General features: G+C 30.3%; 1 protein-coding gene across 1 annotated transcript; it reads right to left on the bottom strand.

Moving 5' to 3' along the window:
- Window positions 1–224: 224 nt before the first annotated feature.
- LOC148270623 (V-type proton ATPase subunit D-like) lies at window positions 225–578 on the bottom strand (the record flags this gene model as incomplete). The annotated part of the gene is made up of 1 exon (XM_088242344.1): window positions 225–578. A coding segment is annotated over exon 1 (258 nt), but the record flags the coding sequence as incomplete, so codon positions are not given.
- Between the last annotated feature and the right edge of the window lie 21,912 nt (window positions 579–22,490).

The raw sequence follows: 22,490 nt of genomic DNA on the forward strand, positions 1-22,490 counted from the left end.
AAGTCTACCACACGAAATGAAAACCCATAGGGCGCGTCCATGGTGCGGGCCTAACGCGGTGACGACAGCGGGCGCGTTAATTTCAAACATACGAAAACGCCACACATGGCCAAAGTACGAGGCCTGTGGCGGGCGCGACAAATTAATGTTCGAGGTTATAGACTTCGCGTTTGTAACGTGTCTATTGAATTAAACTTCATTGTTTGAGATACCCGTGTACTTACATTTTCTACACATTCTTCGACGAGGGCGGCGAAGTTTCCATTGGCGTATTTAGCAGCAGCGAGTTCTATAAAGGCCTCTCGTAATACCGCGACCACGAGGTCAGTATTGTTGATTAGATCCCTGGAATGGTCTCTCAAATGCAGATCGAACACTCGCGCTTTCCTCTTCAGTAACTTGGCAGCATTCCTAGCGTTGTTCATCCTCTGTTTCATCTCGTAAACCATGGCCATCGATGGGGCTAAATTTTCAGTCGTCATTTTTAAATAATTTCAAAAATATTTGCCGAAAAATGCGTACAAAAACTGCACTATACAATTGCTTAAACTTTTTTACAAGAAAATTTCGAAATGTCAGATAACTTTGAATTGTGAGTGCTATGTTCTATTTGAATGATTTTTTAGGTAAAGTACCTACATTACTATGCGCCTCATTTATTTTATTCATGCAATCAATCACTGTTCTCGAGAGTAATTTATGTATGGCAATTTATTGAGAAATTAATATACTTGGATTTATTAACAGAAGCACAACTGACTTCAAAAATATCAATAACCTTAAATTTTTCTTCTGTTCCCTAGTTCACCAGCACCTAAAGTATTCCTCTGTTATCTGTTTTTCATATTATGATGTTCAAATAAAAAAATATTGAATCAGTTCAACATCGATTTTTAAGAAAGATAGGCTGGAGTTTGGGCTTATCCAGAGATCAATATACTTATAATGAGTTAGAAACTAGCTTAAATATATATTTTCTTCAAGACCGTCAAAATAGTCGTAAATTGTTAAGTGTCCTCGGCACAGGTAACCTAAGTGAGGTCAAATTATTTTTATTTTTAATCATGGTTTATTATGTGTAAAAAAAAAATGTTTGCTCCGTCCGTTGTCTTATTACTTCGTTCCTTATAAAGTCAAACCATTACTTACTAATACAACAATGTAACTATTTACCATATACGCATTTAAAGCAATGACCTCAAGTTATTATCTCGACGAGTACCTATCTATACATATATTAAAAAAAAAATATATTTTATAAATTTTTAACGCCGTCAGCGGGCTTTTACATTTTGTAAAAATATACTCAAGTAGGTATATATTTTGAAATTTCGAAGTGTTAAACTTTACAAAATGAACCAAATAGAAAAAAATACATCCAAAAATAAAACCACAAAACAAGTATGAGATTCGAACTCAAAATGGCTAAATGACACTATAAATTATTCTGTAATTAATTTTGCCTTTCTGCCTTTCTTTAAATTTTCGATATTGAACAGAAAAATAAACCAAATGAGCTTAATTCATTGCTGAGTTTATGTAGTCTCTAAATAGGCGAGTAAATATAATAATTACTTACATAGTACTAGATTTGTTAATATAAAGTAGCACTGTCCGCGTTTATTGCGTACGAGTTTTAGAAACATAAAATGTTGTCAAATCAAAGACACCCAACCGGCCATTTGAAAGTTCAAATAAAATACCAAATCTGCTGTCCAACCGCTAGATAGCATTTTGAAATTTAGTTTACCCATTGATGAATTATAATTAATCTATTCAAGAGGAATCGATAATATAAAGTGGAGACGAAATCGCGGAACTGTATTTTCGATTACTTTTAACCAATGCAATAAATAACATTTTGAATGAATTTAGTTTGGAATGATACAAAAGGCGAAAGCGGAGTAATTGAAGTAAAAATGTAATTATCTGAATGTAAGGGAAATAGATCGAGAGGGTTATGTATATATGTATGTGCTTCTTCCTTGGGATATTAAAATACGAGTCGGTATTATGGATAAAGATTTGAAGTTTCGGCAAAACGCGGTCGGAGTGCGGCGGATTTTTCGATTGAATTTTTCGCTCTAAGCGAAATGTATTTTTTTATTTACTTCTGCGCTTAGTGATTTAGTTCTTGTTTTTTTGAAGGATTTTTTTTTTTTTGTGAAACGGTTTTCGGTGTTTTGGAAGGCAACTGTTTTAAAAGAGCAATTATTTTTTTTTTTACCACCTCTAGTTATAAATTATTAAATTTACTGGAACAAATATCTGAAACAGGTGAGATTAAATGGATTGAGAAAATACTAATACGATAGTTTTGTCATGTGGAATGAATGGATGATGTAAAAAATATTAAACAAATATCTAAATATGGACAAGAATGACCAATGACTTGGTATTATTAGGAAAACCAAATCTGGTCATGTCATTTGGATGGAATGACTTCATCATCATTCTTTAGACAACTCTTGATGGTGCAAAGAAAACTTAATTCAGTGTATCAGCTATTATTTACAATATGCGTTTAGGCAAGATAATGTATACAAATGTATATACTTGTGAGAGATATGGTGAGTGAAAAAACTATTTTTGGAGAATAAACATAGTACATTGTACTATTAAAATAAAAACAGTCTTTTGTTACAGACGTCAGTCCAGAGTATGAAGTGTTGCAGTAAAATTTATGCCAAATATTAAATCATTTGATTTAAATTATTTATTGACAATTCTTGATTGAACTCCATTGTAATGATGTAATAACTTATATTCAAATCAGGATCACAAGATCAGGTCAACAAATTTCGGGTCAAAAGTTAGATATATTAGAAATTTTAGAAATAAATAGGATAAAAAATAAAAGAATTCATAAACTCACCCTTATTAGTCCCCTGAGTGGGACGCTGTAAATTGTAATAAAACAGTAAATGTTTTTCATAGACTAGAATCCTCACCTACCGTACACCGCCAACACATGTTTCAATAATTTGTCCCACTTTGTTCCATTCAAATATTACGTATTGTATCTGTTTCAACTTATTATTCAAATGTACCTACACTTAAGATAATATTCAGTTTTATACAAATTCTCCTTACACTGTATAATACTCACCAGTCTGAAGATGCCCATTTTTTTATATTTTTTTTTATAATATACATAAGAGGTAAAACAGAGTATTAAAAAAATAAAGCATTATTACATAGCAATGAAATACATATTAGTAGTAAAAGTAGTAAACAAAAAAATCCCACAAAAGCATGGCCTGGTAGTGGGTATACAAGAAAATTTAATGAATTTTTGCTCTTATAATAAATAATGGACCGTTATAATATTTTTGTGTAACATAAGAAAGAGAAAATAGAATATTCTGTAAAAGATTGTATTGTATTTTTTTTATAGTAATTCAAAAATGAAATAAAAAAAATATAAAAAAAACATAAAAACATTCCTTATTATTAAAGGGCAACAAACTATATTAAAGAAAAAAAAATTCATGTCTATAGTTTGAATCCAGGATAGTGTGTGTTTTTTAAGAGAAGGGAAATTTTGAAAGTTTGGAACCAATGAAATATTATCAGTAAAAAATAATTAAACATTTTTGGGCCTTTAAAATATGCATGTCTCTGTGCAAGCCTCGTTCTACAATGTGGTATTTTTAACACACGATTCCTTCGATTAGAGGGTGAAAGCGCTAATTGGTCAAACAAATAAGTGGAGTGTACCCAGTATTTTTAATTAATAACTTATATGTAAATATATATAATATTTTATATAATATATAATATTTTATGCTATGTATATGTGCCGCATGTAATGTATATGTTTGTGTATGTTTTATATGTGCGTTCATGTGTGTGCATAGATGGCTCGGAGTGTGCATTCGGTATTTTTATTTATTTTAATTTATTACCTCCATGGAAAACGCAAATGTCAACAATTATCCTTTTTTCACTTAAAATTCTTATTTATTTTTTATTTTTTGTCACATTTAATGTTTATATCTTTTTAATTTATGAAAACTTAATTGGTCTTTTTATGTTAAAAAATTGTTGTTTTTAGTACTTATTTTGTATGACTGTATGTTTTCTAAATAATATAAAATAAAAAAAAAAAAAATAAAAAAAAAGTTATTACATCGTATATTTAATCAATACTTCACGTCAATCTTGCCGGGATCCAGAACGAGACTTCAAGCAATATTTTTAAACTCGCTGACCAGTACACCACAAGGCAAACTAATCCTTATTCGATTCCTTTTTTCAGGATTGCAACCTGAGAGTAGATAGTGTGTAGAAAATAGTCATACAGAGTTTTAGCTTTATTCCATAAATAGAACCATATTCTACATTTCGCCCAGACACGGTACGAAAATTGTAGAATTTGGGAATGTATCTTAAGATTGATGGATGTGGTGTTCTATTCTCTCTGCTGCCACTCATTTGTCACAAGAGGTAGTATCTTACATGAGAAGAGTAATAAGGCTAATAAATGATAACAGGACAAAAGATGGCGTGATCTTTTCAAATAAAGAGGAAGGCCGGTTGGTTTTTATGTCTATCAATAGTCTGGCATCTTCAAAATGGGCTTTCTGTGGTGTCCTCTTCATCAAATAAAAATAGAGAAGTTTAACAATTAAGTTATCTTCCAATTCCCAACACTACTCAGATATAGATAGCCAGGAACCAATATACCTTGTATTAACTAAGCAATTTCAATAATATTTTAAATCGCATAGCAATAACGTTATTTTTTTAATCTCCTGGCAGTCACAATTATTATTACAATTCACCAATACCTAGACTACACCGGCTAGGTAACGAGTATGGTGAAGTTGATATATTTCGTCTGTCTTTATATAAATATAGGTTAAGTATTCAAAAGGTTATAAATTAATTTGTGTACAATTTCTTAATATTGTTCTTTATTTACTATTTTTTTTCCTCATGTATCTCTATAATAAGGTATAAACTTGTATATGTATGCGTGTATGTTTTCATATATAAATTTATTAAATATTTTTCTATGTACCATATACCTATGTTGGTACATTTCCTGATTTTTACTTATTATTGTATCTTTTAGCTTTTCTTATGTTATCTTTAATTTTAACTAAATTTACATACTCATGTTTCACTGATGCACTTGAATGTAATTTCTAAAATATGTAAAAGCCCGTAGGGCGTGTAAATTAATAAATAAAATAAAGTAAATAAATAATAATACTAAATTTTATTAAAATAAAATGGCTAGATAGTGCAGAGCCAATTCTACAATATAAAAAAGATCATATTTAAATTTGTTGCATCAGAGAGGGAAAACATGTTTGAGAAGAGAATATGGAAGTCTGTCGGGCTCGTGGTGTAATGGTCAGCGCATTTGCCTACCGGGTCTTGGTCTCGGGTTCGATTCCCTACATGGTTGACATGAAATATCGATTTAAAAGGGTGTTTTCACACCAGAGCATTTCATAGTCCCTGGACTGGTAGCTGAAGCGCAAGACTGATCATCTTACCTTCGTGTAAAAAAATGATCAAGATACGCTGCGATTGATGTATCAATGCAGTGCCCTATACACCATTCAGTGAGGAAAGGGAATTATGATGATGATATGGAGGTCTAGGCATTAACAGGTCTTATGACCTGTCATTAGCTGGTTTAAATGGCCATTTTATGCTCTGCGTAACATTCACCATTCTTCCCATGTGTAAACATCCACATCCTTCAACTTTTCCATCTGTTGATTGATTCCTCTGAGCAAACAACGTCCGTGTTTTTGTAATGAAATAATTCAAACAAAACACTGTATCTTTGCATACAGATCTCGCTTCCTTTACATTCATACATCTTCTCACGTATGCGCGCCGATTATTCCTACTTTTGACATGTCCATCTTCAAGTATTTGTTGGATTTGGTCATGCCATGTCTTTCTCGGTCTTCCTCTATTTCTGCATCCATCCATTCATTCGCATCGTGAATATTCTTAGCCGTTCTTTCGCTGTCCATTCGTTCTACGTGTCCAAACCAGCGCAGAGCTCCTTTCTTGATTTTGTCGAAAATGCTTGTCTCAGCCTTACAAATTCAAATTACAGGAAAACCTCGTACGAGCATTCTGCTAGGATCTACTCTTGTAGCAGCATGACCAGAAATGCGTCAATGACTCTTTTTTAAAAAAATGTCTAATGTCCAGTACCTTCATGGATTGGAACAATGTCTCAGATGGGAAAATGGAGGGACATCGAACATCACTCTAAGTATTAATTTTTGTATGTTCTAATTAGGTTTGACGGTGGCGGAATTAAGGAAAAGTGATGGGTAAAGGATTTAATAATATTTATCTTTGTTTGCTAAAGAGTTTTTAATCTGCCGGCGGAGAATTTATGTCAAAATATAAAAACTACCTCTGAAGTTTAAAGATAAAGTGGAGTGGAATTTATGTAAGCGGGAGTATTCCCTTGGGTCGTACTCGGGCGGATATACAATTAAAACTAGTTCAAACTGACTGCATAACTGTAATGTAACTAAGCACTTTACTCCACTCTTATCAAGTTAACTTTTTCAGTCCTGTTATTTTTTAACTCGCGTCAAACTCGCTAATTATTGTAAGGTAGGAACATAAACTTCAAAACTCCCGATCAGCGCCAGCGTTTATTTATTTATTTATTCATTTAAAATTACAAAATTAATTTATTCGTTTAAAATGACAAAATTTAATATTTTTGAACTTATTAAGGCTTTTTAGGCTATGCCCGTGTCAAGCCACAATAAATAACAACAAAAATACATAGTAAAATCAATCAAATCAAATTATAATGACATAGAATCACAATCTAGAAAAAAAGGTAAATGTATTAAATAATCAAATTCCAAAGAATACAATGCAAAAAAGATAATCAGAAATAATTTTTAAAATATAAATTATACAAATTAAAAATCACACATAATCAAATATACAAAATAGTGGTATCATTAAAATCAACAAAATAATAGTAAAATATAGTAGTATTAAAAAAAAAAAAACACAAAATAAGAGCATGATTTAAATCATCAGAAAAAGAATATATATATATAAAGGCATAATTGAAATGATAATTGAGTTATGTTTTCTAGAAATTCACTCAATTATAGTAAGAAATATAAGGAATAAGAGCAATAAATCATATGCTAAATAATAGTACGTACTAAATCAAATTATACAAAAATACATAATAAGAAAAACATAAAAATTATCAATGTATATAAAAAGCTAATAAAAGTAAAATAAAAGTAAAAGACTTGAAAAAAGAAAAGTTTGACTCGTTAGATAAAACAACTGCTTATTACTACTTATTTTTTAACAGTTCATCTAATTTATAAAACTTATTTTTCACTGTAATTCAACAAGTTTCGAATTGGGCTTCCAGGGTCCCGATTACAATAGGAAGTTAACAGAGTTATCTTCGACTGTCTATAAAGAAAAATCGATATTTGTGTATGTAAATGAGTATATTTGCATGAATATTAAAAATATCTTCATCGGTCACCTACAATTGAACATGTTTAAATGAAAAAAATGTGTGCATATTGTACTTTTCATACAGAAAACTTAACTTTACTTTTTATATAAAATTTAAGATAAATGTTAACTTCATATTGTAATCGAGGCCGTTGTGGTGCAAAAAACACTTAACAAACTATTACAAATGAGATAAAATCATTTTTAAGAAAATATATTAGTTTTATCACTAAGATAGACCAGATCTTGCCTTGGGGTAGTAATTATTATTAAATTTTTGTACCAGCTTTAATTTTCTTAAGTTGTATTTTATTTCAATTGATCCTGTACATATTATAATAAAATGTATTTACCATTGTTGAATGGACTAAATAAGTCCGTAAGTAAATAGGAAGTGTGTCCATGGATTTACTTATGTCTAGGTATTTAAAAGAATTACGATATTTTGCCTATGTTAAGACATCCATATTTCTTCAATTCTTTCATCTGTTGACATTTATGAGGTAAAGAGCTGAAACCTTAGTTGATGCGGGTAATACAATTTTGCTGAATTATTTCACCTACTTGGCAACTCCTGAAAACACTTTTCAATTTTCATACTTCTTCTTAGACCAGATTGTTAAATAAAAAAAAAATTCAGAATGTCCAAATAAAATATACGATATTTTGCCAGAATATATTTTTTTTATTTCAAAATATTTGTGTCAGTAATACGAGTATGTTCAAAGCTTGTAGACATAAACTGGATTTTACCCACTAATTTTGTTTTCAAAGTAAAGGAAATAAACAAAGGTAGGTAGGCAAAGATTATGATCTGTCATTGGTTGGTTTAACTGAACACTGTATATATAATTAAACATTTGAAAAAAATAATCTTTTAAATCATTCAACCCAGTTAATCAAAGGGCCGTTGATACCTCGATTATCATATGAATCATGAATCAGGTTGTGGTCCCGTGGCCTGTGTTGCAAACTCACAAATCAGAGGTCCGAGGTTCGAACCCCACTCTACCACTTTATTCCTAATTTTTAATAGTGAGTTACTTACAACGCTTTGAAAATGGCCCCCAAAATATTTGATTAAATTATAAGAACGCAAATATTGCCAAGATTCGCACCTATGTCTATAGGAGTTCTGTCTTAATACAAAATTTAAAAGACGCCATTTAGTTTTGAGCGAGTTTAGATTAGAGTTCCAGTTTAGATTAGGTACGCATTGTATTAAACGTAGCTTCAGCATTAATAAGCGGGTTGCAAACTCTTTGAGCATGCCACCGTTCTCAGTTGTATGGAGTTCCAAGAATTAAAAATATGAAAATAATAATAATATTGAATCTCACCCACGTGATAAAGGTTTCAGCTCTTTTACTTCAAAAAAGTCGACAGATGGAAGAGTTGAGGAAATGTGGGTGTTCAAACATGGGCAGAATGGTGAATGTTACACAGAGTGTAAAGTGGCCACTTAAATCAGCCAACGACAGGTCATAAACCCTGTAAATGCCTAGACTTCCATATTCCCTTCCCAAAAATGTTTTCCCTCTCTCTTGAAAAAAAATTAAATATGAATAACTCCCTAGGGAGGAAATCCAGCCAGTCTGCAAGCATTTGGACATACTCAAACATTGTTAAAAATATAAATTTATTTAAAATAAACTTAGTAATTTTAAACCTTATACGAATTTAATATAATAACACAAATTCTGAATCATCCATCATCAGGTGTGAATATAAACTAAACTAAAATTTACCAATTAGTACTTAGGTACTGATAGGGTCGGGTGGAAAGGGCAAGGCAGTGTGAGGTGGAAGGAGGTTAGGTTTTCCTAGTTATGGAGAATATTGATGGATAATATATAATTTAATTAAAAATATATTTCGTCATAAACCCTGTAAATCCATAGACTGCCATATTTACTTCATAAAAATGTTTCGAATCTATGTTGCAATATACTCGTACATATTATGTACATTCCATAAATATTCAGGCTCAATTCTAAAATTCCATTATGATAATTTCATGAGTTTAAAATTTTATTCCACCTACAAAAGGTTTGCACTAAAAGCATTCAAGTTTATTCAGAAAAATTCCATTCCATTAGTTAGAATAGAAAGACACATTCCTTTGAAATAGAGCAGAATATATGAAAAGAGACGTGCAACTAATCTAATTTGTGCACACTTTAATACACGTGGATTATTTGTCCAAAATAACGACTAAAATAGACCATTCATAACTCTTTTCAAAAAATAAATAGAGGAATAAAATTTTTAAACTTCATGTCATTTTATTGAAATATAATAATTTATTTTTTTTGCTAACGAATCGACATACATAATGTACCTATGTGTACATCATGCTATGTATATGATATTTACAAACTTAATATGCATTTTGTATTTTATAACTATCCTAATGATATTAACATATTACAACAGCGATGAAGAACATTTTAGAAAAGGGAATATGGAAGTCTAGGCATCTACAGGGGTATTCTAATGATATTTCTCTATTTTATCATAAATCTTATAATCTTTTATATTTGCTGTGTTTTGCCTTAATGTTAAACCATATGCAGAATGGGCGGAGAAGTGACGTCCAAAGGTAAAATGTAAGTGCCTCATATTGAGGGGTATTTGAATCATCCCCATGTACGTTCTGCGATTTTCCGTAGTTTTCAAGTTATGATTTTTTTAAATGGGATTTTGAAAATTTTCGACCGGATCGGTTTTTATTTTTTTATTTCTGGAAGGTTTTTTCAGGTATTTTTTTTTGTAAATTGTACTTTAACGCATAACATAATCGGCTTCGTAACATTAATGAAATTTATGTAAGTTTTGACCAAAATTGCACAATTTAAGTTCAAGCGAGTCAGATTTGAGCTTTCAACTTAAAATTCAAAGTATAAAAAGGCAATTCCTTTAAAAAATAATGCTCCTTTGATCAATAGTCAAACAACCTTTCAATAACGATGTCCCATTGTAATGGTCGCTCTATACCTATTAAACTCACGCCCCTCCCTTCATCCCCTCCCTCTTTTTTAAATTATTAATCTCACAACATAAAAAAATATTAAAAAAAAAAAAGTAAAGTAGGTACGTAGTTATACAGACAAATTTAATAACATTTAGTCAAATGTTTGATCAAAAAGTTAATGCTTTCAATATTAATGATACTAAATACATTTATCTTTTTTTTTATATATTGAGGTACAATAAAATGAAAAGTAAATTAAAGTTAGGACAAAAAGATAACAATAGTAACTACCTCGAGACAAGATTATTTTAATGATTGTTTAAATTTAGAAAGACTAACATAAAAAAATTCAGATCCTGTCTCTCTCAAAGACCATTGATATATGTTACCAACACATTTGTTTCGTGTTACTTAAACAGAGTTTTGCCCAGTTTTTGTTTGAAACCCATTCTTAAATTTAAAAGAAAATGGTTTACTGTTTAACCCTTGTTATAAAAATTCGGCAACACGCAGGATTTCTTTAATAACGCCTGTACATCTATACAAATCATACCCCAGTGTCAAGTACCTGAATAATTACATTAGATGTTACGTTTTTCACTTTTAAAATGCCTTATTTGATAGAACAAAAAAAAAACTGTTCTGAATAGAACAGAAGAATTTAAAAGTAGATTTAAAAATTGAGAAAAAGAAAATGGTTTTTCCTATGAAATCAGATCTTATTTTTAAGCTTTTCTCCCCTAGGGAACGCAGAGAATAGAGTAATACAGAATAAAACCTCTTTTCAAAGAGATTTGACTTTCAAATAAACTTTTGTGATCAAGTTCATTTGTATGTATTTATTCATTACGTTTGCCAAAAAATTCGCGAGAAAAAACTTATTCAATTAACAGGATTTCAAAAATAAACAATATCAAGATCAAACATTGAAGTCTATATTGAAAGTTAAAAATTATTTCATCTTTAACTAATTAATTAATTATAATTATAGAATACATTTTTTTGTAAAATTTAGAGGAAACGGGGTATTTGCTATTTACATAATTTTTCAAATAATAAAGTAGACCCTTTTAACCTACTCTCCAAAATTAATCTTAATGTCCCCTTTCGCGTGACAAGAAATAAGTATTTATTCCATCTGCCAGACTGTAGCACTAACTATGCACAACACTCTTTCCTCTATCGTTCTTGCTCTAACTTTAACGCTTTTTTTGCATCTATTGATATATTTTACATGCCCCTTAATTTATTTGAAAATAAATTAAGACTTATTATTTCTGGCTGCGATACGATCCTACTTACTATTTAATGATGCTCACACTTACACACATCTGAAAACTTACTCCCACACTAATACACATAAACACACATCTACACTTACTCTCATACAGATACACATAAACACACCCTTTTGTTGTAACATAATTTAATAATATGTATGATTCTTATTTAGAAACTTCGCTGGTCTGTCTTTAAACCGTATTTAAAAAAAATGTTATTACATCACTGTCGACTGTTTGTTTCTTTAAAATAAATAAATAAATAACTTTTCCATAGTACAATGTTTTCTTGTATTTTCTCCCCAAATCATGGCACAACAGCAATGTTTTTTTTACACAATATGCATATTTACCATTAGCGTGTCTCTTTTGCTTTACTTTTTCGATAAATTATTTTTTATGGGAGCTAAGACCACCAAAAAACTAAAAAAAAGCGCCCTGTTTTGTCTGTTGTCTTCGGACGTAAGGTATACAAATATAATATCGCAAATAATTTTGAAAAACGAAAAAAGTGCCGACACAGAAAATTTCATGCGAACACTCTCTCGTAAAAATAACAAATTGGTTCAGATTTGGGATGCGCAAAACGGGAGGGCAAAACGTCAATTTTAGTTACTTAAGAGACTTAGGGGAGACATTTGAGAGAGAGTGACGGAAAACCATGTTCAAATACCTATACATCAAAATTGTTTGGCCTCGCATATGCTCTTAACACTTTGTATCCCGGAGCCGTGTTAACATGTGATTATATAACCACGCGTTGTGTCCCGGTCCCGTGTTTTTACGTGGTTTACTAGCTGTCCAAAAAAGTGCATTTTATTGACATTTAGTGACTTTTATTAGTACTTTTTCGCTGCTGGTAAACCACGTGAAAACACGGGACCGGGATACAAAGCACAATAAAAAGAGTGAAACCCTGTATATTTATTTATTTATACTTTTACAATGTTTGTATTCTTTTTTTATACAGAATAATGTTCCCTCACTGGGGTGGGGTGTCCCGAGCCGAAGGAAACATTTTAATATAAGTAAAACATGTCTTAAATTAGTTATTTAATAAAGCTAACATAATGATAAAATAAAAACGTTATTAATATAATTAACCTAATTATCATTAACATAATAAGCAATATAAACTAAAATAATCATAAAAAACATATCCAATTGTGTGAACATTGTAATGTGGCTCTCTATAGAGGCCAATGTTGGCAAAACTATCGAACAAAATTGACTTATTAAATTGTTTAAAATAAATATGAGAAGTTTCGATTGATTTAACCCAGTATACTCATAATTATGACACTTTTAAGAAACCCTTCACAAAGAAAGAAATTTCACAAAAATGGGCCGGGCACAGGGTAAATTCTATGTGTATTCGGCCGGTACTCAAAGTGTTAACAATACATTCTTACTGAGCGAACCCGTGCCGAGGAATTCATTTTACAAGTTAAGTTTAATTTTTAATTTGATTTATTTATTTATCATATTACTAGCTTTTACCCGCGGCTTTGGTCACATGGTACGAGTATTAGGAAGAAATTATTTAGGCAATGAATCAGTTGTGTTATTTTTGTTTATCAATAAGAATTTCCCCGATCCAATGATATATTTCAACAAGATTGAAAGTAGCTTGGTCATCTAACTATCGCTATGAAAGAAATACGATCATCAGTTAGTCTATGGTGACGTAGCATAGTTTTTCTATTCACAAATCCAAATTAGTTAAGTAATTCATTTGTTTTGTTGTTGATCAATAATTATTTTTCCGATGAAATAATATAATTTTTAGGTACAGAAAGCAGCTTGTATCTATTGCCAGTCCTTTTATTACAAAACCTAAACGAAAAGCAAACGAAACTAACCATAGATAAAGCAAGTCAATTATAGAAATTGATTTTAAATTTATTATTTTTGATATCCCACCTTCCGCCTATTCATTTTCAAATAATGTTGGTTATTGTTGATATTATTAAATTAAATTTTCGTTGTACTATTTTTTAATTTGGGATACAAAATAAGTATTTAATTTGACTTCTTTCCTCTTTTTAATATCTTTCTTAGCGTTTTTATCCCAAATTTTATTTATTTATACGCCTTTAAGCTTTTACATACACAAATGATTTTTAGAAAAAAAAGAAAAATATCATTTTTACATATTAGTATAAAAGTGGAAAGAAAGAAAGCGCATATTTAAATATGAAGTCAAAAATGCATATTGCACAAAAAAGGAGCAAAAAATAAAAATGAATTAAGAAGAGAAAGAAAAATAAAATAAAAATAAAAAAAATAAAAATCATTACATATTAATAGAAAATATGTAAGGATACATAATAATACATACATATATTGCAGTGGAGAACAGGAGTACATTTTTTCGTATAGGTTATATTAAAATAGTCTTAAAATTAGAAGAAGTTACTCATTTAGATATAAATATAAAATACTAATTTAGAATACATATAAACAAACGGTAAACAATTGGAATCAATATAGTATTATTTAGGTATTACAATTTGAAGATAGTAAATTGATACACTGCCTTTTAAAATTCAAAATTGTTATATTAAATATATCTACGTCATTTGCGTATTCATTTGCAAATGTATGGATTCTCCTTATTGGCGAGTGTGCAGTGTGCACTGTAGATTGTTGTAGATAAATTTACATAGAATAGTTTATTTAATCGGGGAACCCGGATCATATACCCAGATACACAAATTTATCCACCTGTTTCGGTATAATTCAATTAATTTATTTAAATATAACATATACATCACAAACATACATTTAATACGTACATATTATAAAAAAGAAAAAAATACGTGAAAGAGATTCACGTCAAAGTAGTAGGAGAATCCTGCTCCGGAAAACCCCAATGGAACAGATCAATATCCAGAGCGATGTTGTTCAGCATAGCGGTAGCTCTTCCAACAGGAATAACCATCGGCAGGTTGGTCCTGTATATCGGAATATGGAACAATCTATGCTGACGCTGTCTTAAGTAATTATCAGGAACATACAAACCAATGCTCATCATAATCTCAGGATTATCGACAATACCGCGCAACAATCGATAAAAATGCGTAGTCAAATACACATTTCTTCTAGTCTCTAAACTGTTGTAGCCAATCATACCATCTCTCATGTAGAGATATCTCAGAAACTTCTTTTGGATTTTCTCTATCAAAAGAGAGTACTTCAGTTCATATGGCCCCCAAATCATCGAGCCACTCTCGAGTCTACTTCGTATTTCTGTGAATTTGTGCATGCTTCCATCCTCACTTATACGAACTTCCAAGTATTTAAAGCTGTCAACTTTCTCGATCCTCTGCCTATTATTATGAGACACTGATCAGGGTCAAGACAGGATTTGTTGCATATAAATTTTACCAGTAGTAGTTGATTTGGTTCAGCCGGATGAATCTCATCCGCCTAATAAAGGTTTCAGCTCCTTTACTTAACAAAAGTCAACAGATGGAAGAGTTGAGGAAATGTGGATGTTCAAACATGGGCAGAATGGTGAATGTTACACAGTGCGTAAAGTGGCCACTTAAACCAGCCAATGACAGGTCATAAGCCCTGTAAATGCCTAGACTTCCATATTCCCTTCTCAAAAATGTTTCCCCTCTCTGTTGCAATAAGTTTAAATATGAATAACTACCTAGGGAGAAAATCTAGCCAGTCTGCAAGCATTTGGACATAGTCAAACATTGTTAAACTGGATGTTCATTTAGATTCAGTTTTTTCTCTTCATTCTCAGGTTAATAAAACAGTAAGTGCTGGTTTTTTCCATTTCCCATAAATCAAGTCCATACGGAAAATGTTCCTATAGACACAACTAAAGCTCTTGTAAATGCTTATGTCGTTTCGCGTCTAGATTACTGTAATGGAACATACGCAAATATCCCAAAATACCAAACTGATAAACTTCAATCTGTTTTCAATGCAGCAGCAATGCTTATTAGGGAGTGAAAGAATATTCTCACCTCTCACATCATCGAGATTTGCACTGGTTAAAAATCCCAGAGAGAATAAAATACAAGATTTGCTGGACAGTATTCAAACCCCTTCATGAAATGGCTCCAAGATCTGACCTTTGTATTAGGGAAAATACATGTCCAAAAAAAATACTCTCAGGTCAGCATTTGATTCAGGCAGAGGAAAACTTGTCGCAATCCGGTGCTCCCCAAACACTAGATTCGAAGACCGTGCTTTTGGCGTTGCCAGCCTCTCTCCCTGGAACCGATTGCTTTCAAACTTACGAATCATCGACAGTCCCTAGTCAGTTCAAATACCAACTAAAATCTCACTTCTTTAGTTTATCTTACCCACAATTTTAAATCAGAAAATATAACATGTCGCTTTAGCTTAGTTGGAATGTAAGTTTAAGTATACAATTATAAAGCGCCCTTGAGGTGAGTTTTATTATTAATATTATCAAAAAATCAAGATCAGTGCTTAAGGCCTTGAAAAATGGTAAAAACGTTCTGCAAAACTTGAAATAAAAATGGCTCATGAGGAACACTTCGTCAGTCGACTTATTACCGTGTATGGCGTTGAATAGAACTTTGGACTGATCGGCAAATATATTTTGTGAAATACATCAGCTGTGAATGGTGAATTTCCCGAGCAATACAATGCAAAGTACAAACGCCTTACATTCCGTATGAATGTGCCAATAAATTCATGTATCCCCGTATAAAGAAATAATTCAGAACGAAAATACGTGATCCGCTTACAAAAATATCAACTCTAATAAGGTGCTCTGAGCTTCTGGAATAGGTTTATCGGTATTAAATTTATATTATTTTCTTACAAAAGCGGTATTTCTGATAATGTTTTCCCTGAAAATAAATAAAACATGTTAACTTGACAACGTTTTGGTACAATTTCGGATTTTGTAAAGCATGAAAATAAAATATTTTGTGTCTGTTTAAGAAGAATTATTGAAGATCAAGTAGTTTTCTGATGTATATTTTATTTATTGAACATCATTTCTATAATACCAATTACTTAGGTGAAATTAAAACTAGACATAGAAAACCTGAATGTTTAATTTTTTTATTTTACCGGGAGTCGAAGTGAAAATCTTTATCAAACAAGCGTCTTAGCTATTACACCACGGGGAAATACTTGAAGTTTCATTAAAATAACTGTTTCAAATTTTTTCCCCACAACTGTAAACATTAGACAAAATTTCAGGGTTCACTCTTGACACGAGATGTTTTGATTTTTTTTAGATGGGTTGTGATCCTATAATATAGCCACAGAGCTATGTTAGTTGCTGTGAGTTTTGAACCCCACTCTACTATAACTTGTTTCCCGTTTTTTAAAATCTCTCAAAAATAATAATGTTTGTGTTAATCATAAGAAATCCAATATTTATTTTTTTGTACTGAAAAAATATAAACATTTTAAAACATTAACTGTTTATTAAATAAATGCACAGCGCAAGCCATAGCTTGAATTGTGAGTTTGAAAAAAAAACTAAATATAGTATTTATCGCGACAAAGACGTTAAATCACTGCGAAACACCTAAAATATTCAGATTTCGATTTACATACTCGTATGCATTCTTTTTAGACATTTCAAAAGCTAAGCAGTTGGAAAAATGAAGAAACAAATGCCTTCAGCAAAACGTTATACCAAGCATAAAGTGCAATAAAACTGTGACGGTAATATGGTGTCAGGAACAGCTGAAATGGAGAAAGATTTTTAGCAACGTGTTGCAAAAATATGTGGAAAATGTTCAACAGTCAACTTCAAGTCATCGTATCTAAAATAACAGTGAAATGAACACCATAAAAAGGTTAGTAATCTCATCGCTGCTTACTTTCCAAAACTGAAATGTTTATTATTTTAAGTTGTTGTGAGAGTTATTATGTTTTTTTAATATAATGTTATAAAAGATCGCGACTAAAAAACTTTTAATGGAATATTCATAAAAAAAAACATATTTTTTACATTAGGTAAAGTGGGTTTAGACGTGTATTTCATGAAAATTACAAAATAAAGTTTTGTTTACATTTTTGTACTTAAAATTTAAGAATTTGCGTTATGATTCACTCAATCATTTCGATTTTACAACCATTTTAAACTTTTCGTAAAAAATGTCCTTAATAATGGGAATCAATTTGTGGTGGAGAGGTCAGACCTCTATTCTTCGAGTCCCTGACATCACCGTGTTATTATAAACAACAACCCGTTAAATTACGTGTGAGTGATTAAATGTGTATTTTTTTGAAAACAAGGCTCTGTAAAAAAGAACCTTTGTCAATATTTGTAAAGTTTAGACTTAGAGTTGATACTTGAAAAATCATTAGCTTTAAAGTAAAGTACAACACTTTTATTTTTAAAAAAGAAACTATTTAATGTTTATTAAAATGACAATAATAAGTTGATTTACGAATAAATTAAAGTAAATTAGTCAGTACACAATAAAATTATTATGAATAAGATATTTTATGCTTTTAGATATTGCAACGGTAAGCATTGACACGCACGTATGATGGCGTCTGAAGTATTGCAGAAGAAACGTCAGAAAATAATGAAAACTCATAAATGCAATAAAATGAATATATATTAAAATAGATACACATTTTTTTTTTTAGAAATAATGAATAAATTTCATATCTGAAAAATAAGAAAAAGTTTATCACTAAAAAGCATTTCATGTTTCAATCTCAGTAAAAAGGAAAATATTGACATACTTCTGATAGAATTTACACAAACATGTTTCCTCGACATTTCATAATGGAATAGATCGCCTCAAAGGTGTTTCTGATACTATCGCGATTCCAGCATTTCTCTCAAATACACATCTTCCTTTGCTTCATTGTTGGACACAGACGAGATGAGTCTTCGATAGGATATCCGACAGCGTAAAGCAGGAAGTCCAATTATCCCTTATGGAAAAAGAGGAAATAACTACCAAAAGGAATTTCCTTCTTCCCATATCTACCGCAAAACCTTCGAGAAAAATCAATCTGAAACGAATATAGGGTTAGTGCTGTGACTTTCAGTATGAATTTAGGATTATCGCTACCTCAATATATTATATTTATTTTGCTTATTATACCCTCAAATAGTTGCCAAAACAAAACCGTTTATATTCTACGAAGAGAATAAAAATTGATAACCCGCTCCTTTATGCGGCTGATATGGGTTTTTTGGTATAAAATCTTCGTAAATTCTTGGATTTTTAGAGTGTTTGTGCTGCCTTGATAATAATTTAATCTTACGGGTAAAATGACGAAAAAACACAGAATGCGGAATATCATTTGAAAACTCATAAATATAATATAATGTATTTGAGTACTGCATTGATAAATATATCAACTGCATTGTATCTTGATCATAAATTTGTTTCACGAATAAAAAGCGACTCATCTCACGCCATTGGGTTATTTTTATTAATGTGATGATCAGCATTTGTTCGTGATTTTTATTATGATGGCGTAAATTATAACTTTTTGTGATCTCGTCATGTAAAAGGCATTTTTATATAGGCACATAATATTGTATTAAAAGTTTTTTTTTTAAATTAAAAAAAGGTGCCAGAAATCAAAACGCCTTCTACTATAACGCGTAGAGAAAATGATTTAAATGCGTTATTAGAACAAATTAAAAATGTATCTATTTATGTAGCTGCAGCAAAACACAACGGGATTAATTCGATTGAAAATCGAAAATTTTTTTAAGAGCTTGGCCCCGATTAAAATGAGAAGTTACAAAATTATTTTCAAATTTCTACAAAGTAAAATCAATTTTTATGACAAAAATGTACAAAACTTGTACAAAACTTGTACAAAAATTTGAAATATGTTAATCGGTAACATGTATATAAATATGCTTTAATGAACAATAAAGAATCATTAAAATAAATGTACACTTTTGTAGAGAAAACTTGATTTTACTTTAAAGACAATTGAAGATGTCTATATGAAATTAACAGTTATCTTCAATTTTATCTATAAAGTAAAATTTAGTTGTCATAGAATATGAATACAATTTTATAAAATCATGTTCAATCACAGGTTACCGACATAGACATTTTCAATTGTCATATAAATATTCACATTTTTGCATTTACATTTCAATTTAACCTTACAGATAACCGAAGATTAATCTGTTAACTTTCCAGATTGTAATCGGGACCCTAGTTTATTGATGCAAAATATCGAATAACAAAATGTTATCTCTGATTCAATTTAAAACACTTTGATTCAATAGCAGATGAAACAAACCTTTTTTCTACCATCGCCATCGCTACAATGATCTTATATGTATAGAAATAATATATCAATCGAGAATACTCATCGTTTAACAAAAAAATCAGCATGAAATACCTTTTTAATGACACAAGAAATTCTTACAAAAATCATGTTAAAATTTCGATAAAGACAAAAGTAAAATTTGTATAGGTGGATTTTCATACCGTTTATTATTAAGTATTATTTTATTTTTATGTTTCATATTCACTTCCTATTATTACTTTATCCATCTCTATTTTCTTATATTATATTTTTTTCGTTTCCGTTTTTCCTTATCCTCCTTGTGAACGGCGTGTTATGTTTTATATTGTTATTTACTATGTATAAGCCGTAATTGGTGTAGTTATTTGTTTATTTACTTTTATTTATTTAAATGTACAATACAGCACTATTGCGTTTTCAATGTTCATTTATCATATTATTAGGTTTTTACAAAAAAGATTATTATTAGTTAAATATTTCATGGGGAATTATTCATAGTGATCTTTCATCATGCAGTGTTCAAAATAGAAGAACATCCTCATAACATCAAAGGTAGGTCCATTTCCGTACTTCTTTCCTTTACTCAAATATTTAAACCTTACTCAAAATTGAATGATATTAATTTTTAAAGAAAAATGTCCGCTTTTATATAATATTGTTGTTACATTGTATCTATTGTTTAATTTTGAACGACTTTGACGATTTCAATAAATAAAGAGATATAATATTCGATTAGATTTGAGAACATCGCAGTTTGTAAATTCTCCTTTAGTAAATGTATATTCCCATATAGGTTTACATAATAAAGTTACACCTTTGCATAAATTATAGCCTAGGAGACAGTCTCCCGTACAGGCCTAGTTAGTTTAAACACGCGAAAGGTTCTTTTGTTCGTATGATCCTACTCCTGAAGCCATATATTGTGTTAAGTCTGATCATTTACCCTGGATAGGAGAACGACCAATATTCGCCAAGGAATAACCCCTTAGATTGGAATACAAACGACTGGATTATTCTAGCGGTTTTGTCCCGAATCTCCCATTTTCCCTGCACGAGCAGACGGGATGACTGGGTTAAGATTCTAATAATGATTTCTTTACCGCGGGAGGCTTAGATTTGAATATTAATCTGTTGATTACTGGTACCATCGCGCTAAGGAGGATCAAATTGGGGCTTCCAATTTAATTATTCACTTTTATCATTTAGAGCCGCAATGAATCGAAGATAAAAACAACCATTTAAATAAACTACGTACTTTGTATTTATTCACTATTAAAAGTATTCAGTTTATTACGGAACTTAAAAACCTCTCAACAATTGGAATAAAATACTTAAATTCTAATCGATGTGAATTATTGTGATTAATAATTATGTATTTAAACAAATTAGAAGTATTTGTAAAAAATACATAAAACAACACAATCATCATCATTCCCTTTCCGAACCTTATTCCAAATGGTACATAGGGCACTGCATTGATTCACAAATCACAGCGTATGTTGATCATTTTTAATTACAGGAAGCCAAGATGATCAGTCTTACGCTTCAGGTGTCAGCCCAGGGACAATGAAATATTCTAATGTAAAGTCACCTTTTTAAATAAATATTTCATTTCAACCATGACGGGAATCAAACCCGAGACGTCTTGCATGGTAGGCAAACGCGCTGTCTACTGTACCACGTGGCCGATAACAATACAATACAAAAAATAATTGTTAAGTTAGTTTAGCAAATATTTGATTATGGTTTTTGGATAAATATGTTATACAAGAATCTCACCAAAATCCTTAATGGTTGTAGCATTTTTACTTTCAGATGAGAGAATAGAAAAAAAAGTTATTTTAAATCATTTAATCGCAGGTTTTAAGCTCTATTCGTATGTCTAGATTTTCTTCACGTAAAGTTAAATTATATATTTATTTTAATAAGTCAAATGTTCGTTCGTTTTTTCTTCCAACATTTTAAAAGTGTTATTTTTTCAAATATTATTACCCCTTAAAGCAAAATATATATAAATTATTTTCCTTTTAAAATTTTATTTGCACACATTGTTTAATTATTTTTTTATATCTAAATATGTTTTTTATACAAAACTGCTGTGTTATAGCCATAGTATTTATGTAAAATAATACTTTTATTTTTAACTTTTAAGTTTTTCACATTTTATTGAAATGTTTATATTATTTTTAATATGTATCTTTTTAAGGTAAAAGGCACTGCGTGCCGTGTGTATTAATGAATAAATAAATAAATAAATAAATAAATTATGAGGCACACAAAAAAAATCTCTAACAGCAAATTACAAATAATACGTCGGCGAGTCTTTGGATTTGTGAATAGTAAAAAAAGGATTTGACCGGGAACGTAATTATTTAATATTTTAGTAAAATTAAAATAAATTTACTATCGAAACTGATTTTATCACGATTGAAAATGGATTTTGAATATCCAATATTCTGCAATATGTATAAGGTTTTTTTAATAAGAGT

The sequence above is a fragment of the Micrasema longulum genome, unplaced genomic scaffold, assembly GCF_059751315.1.
Source record: "Micrasema longulum isolate JH-2025_06_02 unplaced genomic scaffold, ASM5975131v1 h1tg003675l, whole genome shotgun sequence".
Classification (NCBI taxonomy): Eukaryota; Metazoa; Arthropoda; class Insecta; order Trichoptera; family Brachycentridae; genus Micrasema; species Micrasema longulum.